The 11,759-nt window shown below is 38.4% G+C and overlaps 1 protein-coding gene across 1 annotated transcript; it reads right to left on the bottom strand.

Moving 5' to 3' along the window:
* Positions 1–2,169: 2,169 nt before the first annotated feature.
* LOC103199036 (glyceraldehyde-3-phosphate dehydrogenase-like) lies at positions 2,170–3,142 on the bottom strand. The gene is given in 2 exon segments (XM_007943245.1): positions 2,170–2,809; positions 2,811–3,142. Coding segments are annotated over 2 exon segments (972 nt in total).
* Between the last annotated feature and the right edge of the window lie 8,617 nt (positions 3,143–11,759).

The raw sequence follows: 11,759 nt of genomic DNA on the forward strand, positions 1-11,759 counted from the left end.
CAACCAATCATAACATCCGAATTCTAAGCACCTGAGAGAGAGCGGGAACCTCCCAGAACATTGCTTTGTGTTGCGCCCAACAGAAATACCCCAGGTGGATAACTTTTACAATCAGGAGCTCCTCAGTTGCTCACAGCAAATTCCACCACAGAGTTTGCAAAGACTTATGGCTAGAAAAGTCATACCTGATAATTTACTACAGCACAGTAGGCATTGATTCTAAATCCAAGCAAATGAAATCCTTGACAGCTTCAATCTTTTCTCTGTTGATCATGATGTGTCTTACTGGTCTAGTAGTGAGGATTTTCATTTTCTTTATATTGAAGTGTAATCCATACTGAAGGCTTCCCTAAAATACCTATGAAGAATTTACAGCATTTTGTGACATCAGTTTGGCTCTTTTTTTAACTTCCTTATATTTTCTCTAGAGTCATTCTAAATGACTGGGACACGTCACTGTCCAATGTGAGCAAAACAGGTGACAATGGGAGTAGGTAGAAGGGGATTAGAAGATATATAATTGACAAAAGAGGAAGATGAAATAGTTCATGTGATATTCAGCTTTTCCTCAGTGTCAAATGCATAAGTCCATCATTAATATCTCTAATGCGAACTATAGAAAGAGGCTGAAAGACTTGAAAAAATGTCAATTTGATAAATACTGAAGCACAAAAATATTCTCTAATAACTAGGTAATATATAATAATTTGTGATACATCAATACATTCATTAGAACTTCTCTCCTCAGACAGTAGTCTTCTTATAAAGTATTTTTCACATATGAGCGAAGTAAAACAATGAAGTAAAAAAGGATTGATTAATATTACAAAATTAATATTAATTGGGGTTCTGATGGTAATTTAGTATTTCTTTTTTTGTTGTTGTTGTTTTGATCCAAATCTGATGGTCCTTCCACTAAATCATACTGCCTTGCCAGTCTCTTTCCAATTTAATGGCTTTCAAATCACTCAATTTAGACAAAATTTAAGCCATAATGAGTAATGTATCATCTATTTTTCAAAGACTTATAAATACAGAAATATATGCTAGATGATTTCTCCCAGAAGGAATTCTCTACCTGGTTTACTCAGAAAATATGTTTGAATTCCATAATTAGGCAAACAAAAAATTTAAAATGTATAAAGATAAAAAAGACTGCTTGTTTCTAGTTAAATGGTTTAAAACAACAAAGAAATAAATAATAGAGATTTATTTCTTAACCATATGTGCAATAGAATCAAATTCTAATTTTAAAACTTTTATAAAACCAGCACAAATTAGGCAATAAAAAATGAACTAGGAAAGCAATTTTTTGTTTTTATTTTTAATTTTCCTTGGGAACCATTTAAAAACTGAACACTAAATTATATACAGCCATATTATGATTTTTAATACATGCAAATGAATAATTGGGAAAAGACCAACTTTTGTGGGGAGCAGTTTTCAAAGTAAATAGACAATTTTGAGGAGTTATATCTAAACTGCAGTGTAGTGCCTAAGGCACTTGACTGCTAACCAGAAGGCTGGCAGTTCAAACCCACCAGCCACTCCTCAGAAGGAAAATGAGGCAATCTACTTCTGTAGTGATACTGCCTTTGAAACCCAAGGAGGGGTCTCTATGAATCGGGTCTGACTCGAGGGCACATAACAACAACATAACAACAACATCTAAACTGTATAGAAGAGTAAAGAAAAGGAGGTCTTAGGAGCTACATGAAATAGAAGGTGTTTGATTTTTATGACTTTTCTACTTCATTTTAAACTATTTTATGCTTAAAATTAGCCTTAAAGCCAGAGAAGTAACTCAAAATATCATGCATTTTATATCTTTTCTTCAACAGTATCTTCCATAAAAACTTGTGCAGCTTGCAAATTTACATATTTGCAGTTCAGTATGACAAACTCAATCGAAAATGTGAGACTCATGCTGTCCATGTTTTCTCTCTTTTATTTATTTATTTTTTTAAGGTATAATGTTCTTTATTGATGGTACACAACAAGGTTGGGCTCTCTAAGCCCCTCCCCTTCTTTAGGGGGTCTGGTTGGAAACTACAGAGGATGGGAGATTCTCAGTGTGTTGGGGATGGAGTTGGGGCAAGGACTCCCCAGCAGCCAAGGGTTTCTCTCTTCCTCTAGTATTAGTGCTGGGGTTGGTGGTCCAGGAGGCTCTTATCCCTTGGAGGCCATGTGGACCATAAGGCCTACCACCCTATTGCTATAGCCAAATTCATTATCATACCAGGAAATGAGTTTAACAAAGTGGTCGTTCAGGGCAATGTCAGCTCCAGCATCAAAGGTGGAAGAGTGGGTGTCACTGTTAAAGTCACAGGAGACAACCTGGTCTTCAGTGTAGCCCAGGATGCCCTTTAGGGGACCCTTCTTGATGTCATCATATTTGATGGTTTTCTCCAAATGGCAGGTCAGGTCCACAACGGATACTTTGGGGGTGGGGACATGGAAGGCCATGTCAGTGAGCTTCCCATTCAGCTCAGGGATGATCTTGCCCACAGCCTTGGCAGCACCAGTAGATGCAGGGATGATGCTCTGGGCAACCCCACAGCCATCATGCCACAGTTTCCCAGAGGGGCCATCCACAGTTTTCTGGGTGGCAGTGATGGCATGGACCAAAGTCATGAGTCCTTTCACAATGCCAAAGTTGTCATGGATGACCTTGGCCAGGGGGGCCAAGCAGTTGGTGGTGCAGGAGGCATTGCTGAAAATCTTGAGGGAGTTGTCATACTTCTCATGGTTCACACCCATCACAAACATGGGGGCATTGGCAGAAGGCACAGAGATGATTACCCTTTGGCTTCAAGTGAGCCCCAGCCTTCTCCATGGTTGTGAAAATGCTGGTAGACTCTACAACATATTCAGCACCAGCATCACCCCACTTGATGTTGGTGGGATCTCGCTCCTGGAAGATGGTGATGTGCTTCCCATTGATGACAAGCTTCCCATTCTCAGCCTTGATGGTACCATGGAACTTGCCATGGGTAGAATCATACTGGAACATATAGACCATGTAGTTGAGGTCAATGAAGGGGTCATTGATGGCAACAACATCTACTTTGCCAGAGTTAAAAGCAGCCCTGGTGACCAGGCACCCAATACGGCCAAATCCATTTACTCCGACCTTCACCATCGTGTCTCACCGAAGCACCTGGGACTGCACAAGAGAGTGCGGCTGTCTGTCGAACCGGGAGGAGCAGAGAGCCTCCATGTTCTCTTTACTCCTTCTACTTTCATCACTAATACAGTGTAGCTGAGTATTTTGTTGCTGAGACACGAGATCAGGCTGAATCTAATTCATTGGCCAATATTCATAGGCTCAGAAGTGCTAGCTGAGGTTAGGAAAAAATGCATCAAAGTAAGGAAATCTAAGAAGAGTATGGCCTTGTGTGTTGTAACTATATCAAGTTTTTTAAAAGTGGAATGTTTGCAGGAACACTTTGGAAAGGAGTTCACATGGGCTTGCTTACAATAAAAACAAAAACACAGTTATCTAGCTGATTCCAACTCATATTTAAGACCAAGAAATTAAACTGATTATTCAGTCCTCAATCATCATGATAGTATATGTTAAGCTTTTGATGGAAGCACTTGTGGAAGATGTTAATGTTTGAAGAACCACACAGTGTTAGGCATTATGTTTCCTAATTCTATACTTTCTGTGTGCCTTCACATAGCTTTAAGAACACAGTAACCAGACAGGAGACTTAAGGGATTTTAAAAATAAAAATCTAATAATTACATGTAAAACTTCAATATCAAAAAACTAAACACACTGCTGTCCAGTTGGATTCGACTCATAGCGATCTCTCCTTGGGTTTCCAAAGCAATATCTCTACGGAAGTAGATTGACCAAACTTCCTTCTGAGGAGTGGCTGGCGGGTTGAACTGCTAGCCTTTTGGTTAGCAGTCAAATAAATGTCTTAGGCACTATGCCACCAGAGCTCTCATGCAAAGCTTATATCTAACATTATATTAGTTTTCTTGATCAATATAGTAAAAAGGCAAAATACTTTAAAGGGTATAGTAGATTTGTGATTTGAAACAGAGGTGACTTTTCAGAGAATTCTCTTTTGCGTGGTGTAGGTTTTTTATCAGTGTATAGACAAATGCAATTTAAGGAGAGGACTTTTGTTACTTCAGTGCATAAAACTAAATACAAACAAACCAATTGCTGATGAGTCCATTCTGACTCACAGAAATTGTAGGTATCAGAGAAGAACTGTACTCTGTAAAGTTTTCATTGGCTAATTTTTTGGAAGTAAATCACCATAACTTTCTTCCGAGGTGCCTCTAGGTAGACTTGGACCTCCAACCTTCCCATTAGCAGCTGAACACATTATCCATTTGCATAACCCTGGGGATGATCTTTGGATTTTGGTTGGCCCTTAAATAAAGGAAAGATTCTTCTAGAGAAAATTAGAAAACATCTATTTAGCAGGAATTGATGAAGCAATGTATGGAAACAAGAAAGAAAAAGTACAAATGTGAAATGGAAAATAAGTGCAATCTAATTGGATGGTGAATGTGATGGTTAATTTTTATGTATTGACTTTGCTAGGTTAGGTGCTCAGTTTGGGCAAACACTAGTCTAGATGCTCTTATTAAATAGTTATATGGGGTTAAATCAGTTGCCTTAAGCAAAACATATTACCCTCCATAATTTGGGTAGGGCTAATTCAATCAGCTGCTGGTCTTAATAGCAGAATAAGGAGTTTGCCTCAGGTTGTATTCTGACATGATATCTTGTCATAAGTCCTCCACTCTTCAGTGTTCTGTCACTTGATTTACCAATTTTGCACTTCCTAGCCAACGGCTCACCATCTGTTCCATGGAAAGAAGATGGGGTAATCTACTTCCATAAAGATTTACTGCCTTCAAAACCTAATGGGTGTCACCATGAGTTGAAATCCACTCAATGGCAGAGAGTTTGTTTCTTTATTTATCCTTCAACAATAATGAAAAGGCTTAAAATAAATCTCTCTCTCTTTCTCTCTCTCTCTGCATGTGTGTATACTGACACACAAACACACACAGACATGCATACACACACACATATTTATATATAAAACTGGGACTTTTACTCTAGAGAATCCTAAGGTTAGTGGAAAAGTGATAGAAGCCATACCTAGAGAGAAAATGTATATTAAATAATGCCTCTATACTTTGCATTTTATGTCTTATATAACATTTGCAAAGTGAAATTTTTTACAAAGTTTACAAGTAAGAAGACAAATACTTTGAAAATGTAATCAACTTGTTCTTGGCCATAAGGCTAGCATATGTTAGAAGTATGAGTTACACCCAAGACAATATCTACTCAAAACCCTTGCTCTCGCAACAAAATTTGCCACTGCCTGAGTTTTAAATAAGATTGAAACTGTGAAAGACTTGAACACTGTGCCAAAGTTATTGGATTTCATTGGGTAGGCCCTAGAAAAAAGTGGAACTGTCAAGAATTATTGACAATATAGAGATTTAAGCAGGATGATAGGGTTAAATGCATGGTGGAATGAAGGGGTGAAATGAGGCACAGAATTAAGAGACAACTCAAAGAAGTGGATGGAGATGAGAGATTTTGAATCAATTGAGACATGTGTTTGAAGAAAGGAGGTTATTTAAACCCTTGAACCACAATTTTTGTACCTGTAAAATGAAGATAATGCTCAGACCTTTCTCATTGAATTGCCATCTCTTTTTAATAAATAACTCAGGAGAGCCCTTTGCACCATTTCTGGCATACAGCAAATATAAAATGAGAGTTACTGGTGTTGTCATTGCCTTCATGATTCTCCATCATAATTTCTCTCACTTTTTTACCTAGATAAGTTCATATTCCTCATAAACGTAGAGCCATAGACAATGGGCTCCTTACTTTGGTAAATAACTACATCAATATCCCAGAACGGTCTGCATATTATACTTCCAGAAGAAATATTTGGTTAATGTATGGAAAGAAATAGCCCAGTGACAGGCCTGCTGCAGAGTAAATTAATGGTCTTTCTTTTTCTGTTGCAGTCCTCTAAATACTTGTGTTTATTTCATTCAGACCCAGACACAAAAATCTGGATTGTCTAAGTCTGGGTCTGGTTCTAGGAGCCTCTCACTGTGTAGCAAGTTAAAAGTGTAAAGACTGTGGTTGTCAGGACACCAGGAAGCCAACTCCAGAGGTAATTGCTTGTAAGAAGTGCTGTTTTTTTCTCTGCTTTGATGTGCATATTTCTTTGCCAGATGGTAGTAGCTCCACAGGGAATTATTTCAGGTAATAGGCTTCCACTCACAAAAAATCTCCCTTGGAAACCAATGTATCTTTTCTGGTTGAGTAATTTCATTGAAAAGAAAATGATAGAAACAATCTTGAACTTAGGTGCACTTAAACTTACATAGTACGTGTGTATGTATGTGCCTGATTCTCACTCATGGTGCCCTATGTGTTCAGAGTAGAACTGCTTCATATGATTTTCCAGGCTATAACCTTTCAGAAGCAGATTGTCAACCCTGCCTCCTGAGGGACCTCTGGGTAGGTTAGAATGATCACTCTTTTAGCTAATAGTTGAGCGCTTAACCATTTGAGCCATGCAGGAATTCCTTGTACACATATGTATATATGCAACTCTAATTTCTCAGAATACTTTTTTCTTTTCTTAAGATGTGATTTGAATTCAACTGTATGAATTTCTTTATTTCTCTGCTGATATTACTGAATATGAAATCTACTGTTTTTTTTTAATATTTAAAAATCTGATCTGATCCAAAGATATTGCAACCAGAGAAATCAAAGAATGGGTTACCACCACAAGAGGATTTGAAACACTTAGAGATAGATACTGGAATACAGGGAGAAGGGATGCAAGGTTTGAGGATCAAGAAGTATGAAAAATTATGTATTTATGAATAAGCCAATATTCATGTAAAAAGGTCTTTACTCTGTACAACTCACTGTGAATATTTCTATTCTATTCTAATGAAACGTTCATCTTGTCAAATCTATTGTACCTTTTAAAATTTACTGTTCCTGTTCCTGACTGACTGCTCTGATGTAATGATGAAGTAAACTTCACAATGTACAATTTGTAAATCACTGATCCGTGTCACAAAAATAGCATATATAACTTCTTTGAACAGAAATAGGCAGGTTTTTTTTTTTTTTTTCCCCCAAGGATGATTTACAAACATTTAATTGTTGTAAATTGAATAAATTATTTTTTGGGTGAAACCCTCAAAACCTTATAATGACATTATTTCAGTCTAATGTCCAGAAGAATCAGATAGGCATTTTCAGCTGGAATTTCTAAAGAAACTTTAGTAATAAAGGGGCCATTGACAGTTGTGTAGATTAATTTAAGAAAATCAGTAAAGTTGTTGAAGCACCCTAGTGTTAGGAAGAGCATATCTAGGCCTGAAGCTTCAAGGTATTTAAAGATGTTATTGAAACATAATTGAGGTGTAGAATTAAGGGAGTGAAGCTTCCTGAAAAAATTTATTCTTACTGAGGGGCACCAGAACCACTTTAGAGAAGGAATGGGCAAAGGAGATATCCCAGCTTGGTTCTTTTTCCTTCTTGATCATTTGCTGGGACCTCCAAAAGGTAGACTCAATAGGAAGCCAGACAACATTTAAGCCTGAGTGATATAGTCCATAATCACTCTCCTGATGGGTACCTAGTACAACAAAACCAAACCAAACTCACTGCCAGCAAGTCATTTTTCCAACTCATAGAGAAATGGGTTTCTGTGGAGCTCTGGTAGTCTAGTGCCTAAGGGACTTGACTGCAAACCAGAAGGCTGATGGTTCAAACACACCAACCACTCCTCAGAAGGAAGGTTGGGAAATCTACTTCTGTAGAGATACCACCTTGGAAACCCAAAGAGGGGTCGCTGTGAGTCGGGCTGACTTGACAGCATATAACAACAACAACAACATCTCTACAGACCTAGATTGTCCAATCTTCCTTCTGAGGAGTGGCTGGCAAGTTTGAACCACCAGCCTTCTGGTTAGCAGTCAAATGCCTTAGGTACTACACCACTAGAGCTCCCAAAGAAAGATAAAAAATACATCTGGTGCAAATGGAGAATAACACAACCAATATTTTTTAAGATGAAATAGGAATATTGCTATATTGCAATATATGACAATAATATAACAATGTATAAACACTATATAAAGGTTTTCTGAGGGTGTCCTGGAACTCTCCCACTTGCAGTATTTATTTGCAACAATTACATGGGATTGTAAAAATAGTGTCAAGTAGCATTTGGTTCATTGTTTACAAAACACACACATTATTATTCCCTTAAACATATGTATATATATATATATAGACACAACACTAGTACTCTGTCCACTTCCCATATCTTGCTTCTTTTCAGAAATAAAAGTGATTTAGGCTTATTAAAGTATGTGCTCTCTGTACTCATGTGTGGATCCAAGCAATCAAGACTAATCAAGCTGAAGGTGAAGTGCAAACCTCCTAGCCCATGGACACATTGCTCATCTTTGAAAGAAAGTGTCACATTTGCTCTATTACTGAAGACCCTAGGGAGAAAGATAAAGGTTAACATGTCAGCAGACTTTCCAAGTGGCTCCTGGAACAAAGGAAGGAGAAAAAAAAAAGCAACCAAACCAGTACTTTATCTTTTTTCAGGATAAACTATTCCATATTGTACTTTGAAATGTTATGAGTTAATGTACATATTAAATTATTGAGTAAATTATTTAATATGTACATTATTTGCTAATCTACATAAGGAAATAGGCTATATGGCCCATATAGATTTAAGTCAGATTTAAAATTACTAAGATTTTGAACATTTTGAAAATGATAAACACCTTGAATATTAGAAATTGTGAAGTATTTGAAGAGTAAAATATAGTTTGCATAATTCTCTTATTCTGAATCTGTAGTGTATTCCTGCATTTGAATGGTGATGGAATCCGTCAGCTTTTATCAGACATAAAACATTGGAGATCCTAGGTGAACAGTTAACTCTCTGTACTTAGTGGCTAAGGCACTTAACTGCTAACCAGAAGGCTAGCAGTTCAAACCCACCATCCACTTCTTGGAAGGAAGGTTGGGCAATCTACTTCCATAGTGATACTACCTCGGAACCTAAGGAGGGGTCAGTATGAGTTTGATCCGACTCCACAGCACATAACAACAACAACAACATGATCACGTTCAGGAGCTCTGGTAGCATAGTGCCTAAGGCTTTTGACTGCTTACCAGAAGGCTGGCAGTTCAAACCCACCAGCCACTCCTTGGAAGGAATATTGGGCAATCTACTTCTTTAGAGATACTGCCTCAGAAACCCAAGGAGAGGTTGCTATGAGTCGAATCGACTCAACCACAGTGAGTTTGGTGTTTCTTTTTTTTTATGATTATATTCAGCCTTGTTAACTATTTCCGTGATATTCTTATTATTAATCCACATCTGAAAACTCAAAGAAAATGACTGAATAGAAGGAAAACTGGTATACTCTATCTTTTACTTATTAGGATATAGATTTAATGTTAAATGTAAAACTGGATAAGAAACAAAGATATATCATTTTTTTTTTTTTTTTTTTTTTGGGAATGTGAATGCGGTTTTTTTTTTTTTTTTTTTTTAATTGTGATTTGGGTGAAAATTTACAGAGCAAATTCACTTTCCATACAGCGGTTCACATATACTTTGTCTCATGATATTGACTGCAGTTTATCCCAATGCAACAGCACCCCTCACACTTCCTCCAGATAGTTACCTCTTCCCTGTGTCCATCCCTCCATGCAGTCAGTCTTAATTAATGGCTACTCAGACTCGTACTTTTTCCCTTAGTATTTTACCAATTTTCCCTGATTTATTTGAATACTCACTGACCTTGAGTCAGATCTGGTAGTAGATTGCCCAACCTTCCTTATGAGGAGTGGGTGGTGGGTTTGAACCACCAGCCTTCTGGTTAGCATTCAAATGCCTTATGCACTACGCCGCCAGTGCTCCTAGATTACCAGATGGGACCATGCAAATAAGGTGTATGGAACTTTAATGTGGAGATTGGGTTAGTTTTGTTATTCTGTTAGGCTTAAAATGAGTCCTCCTAGAGGCCAAAGGAAGGCTGTTGTTGTCATCAAGAGAAGAGCCAGAGGTGGAATGGAGCTAAGCTTGTCCTTGGACCTAAGATCCCTGCTCTGGACTTTCTTGGCAGATACTCTTAGCAGAGAGACAGGCAGTGGAACCAAGAGGCATGAGACAGGTGGCTGACTTGCCAGCCCAGGGAGTGAGAAAGCTGAGTGCCATTGGGAAGGAAGCTTGCTGATCAAGTGGGGTGCACGTAGGCAGAGCTAAAAGAGCTTTGTAATACTTGCCCAAGCAGGATAGAGGGCCAGCAGAAAGGCCAAGGGCTGGAGAGGCATGCTTGAGGCATAGCAGAGGGGAGATTGTCCTGATTGAAGAATTGTATCCTTAGGATCTCTGGTAGCATAGTGCCTAAAGCACTTGACTGTTAACCAGAAGGCTGGTGGTTCAAAACCACCAGCCACTCCTTGGAAGGAAGGTTGGGCAATCTACTTCTGCAGTGATATTGCCTCTGCAACCCCGACTCGGCACATGACAAAAACAACATCCTGAGAGTGTACCTGAACTTGACTTGTAGTCTGGTACCTCCCTAACAAAGCCTTAATTGTGATCACTGTCTGTGAGTTCTGTGTTGTCTTTGCAAGGAATTATCGAACCCAGCAGAGAAGTAGTGAGTGCCGTGGAAGGGACGGCTGGTGTCAGAGTTGGTGAAAAGGCTGCAGAGTGGTGGTATGTCTGGCCTCATAGAAACAAGCCTTTGGTTACAGATGGTGATTCTGTCTCCCTCTTTTGAAGTTAGAGAGGTCAGAAGATGCCACCCCCATCTCCTTTTTGTAAGTCCCTAACACTAAATGTTATACCAAGGTAATTTATGAAGATAGTAATTTGTATTTTATTTTTTCTGAGGCAATTATTTTTTCTCTCCTCTTATATGGAAGTAGCTAAGTTGGGTTCTAAGTTTTTAGTTCATTGATTGAGCAGGAATGGGACACAGAGGAAATATGAGTGTTTAGTGCCTAAGTAAAGTGCCCTGGCACCACCATGGTTCAGTGCTTGACTGCTAACCAAAAGGTTGATAGTTGAACACACCAGTGGCTCCATGGGAGAAAAGATCTGAAGATCTGCTCCCTTAAAGATCAAATCTTAGAAAACCCTATAGGGCAGTTCTACTCTTGTCATATGGGGTCACTATGAGTCAAATTGACTCAACAGCACACAATAACAACAACAATGTTGCCTATGTATTTTAGGGTCAAAAATAGAAATTTCCAAGTATTTAGAAAATAATTCACATCCAACAGACTTTGATTTATTTTTATTTTTATTTTTTTATTGTTTGTTAGTTTTTGAGAAAAGTGACAAAGTCACATTAAATGGTTTGAGATTACTGAAGACTGATATGTTTAGTAGTTTGCAGAGTGTCTCCGAGTGATAGAAGATATGAATCATTCCCAGAAGCTGCCCTTCAAAAGTGGCAACCAGCACTTAGGTCTCAGTATGCAAATCTATAATCCATAGAATAGACCTCTGTGAGGGACCTGTTCCTCAGCTGCAGAATGATGTCAGTGGCCTATGGCCCAGAGACAACTTAGAATAATAAAATGCATTGTTGTTGTTGTTGTTGTTATGTGCCGTCGAGTTGGCCCCGACTCATAGCGACCCCTCCTTGGGTTTCCGAGGCAGTATCACTACGGAAGT

Source organism: Orycteropus afer, unplaced genomic scaffold (assembly GCF_000298275.1).
Source record: "Orycteropus afer afer isolate SDZICR_OR568_19922 unplaced genomic scaffold, OryAfe1.0 scaffold00102, whole genome shotgun sequence".
NCBI lineage: Eukaryota > Metazoa > Chordata > Mammalia > Tubulidentata > Orycteropodidae > Orycteropus > Orycteropus afer.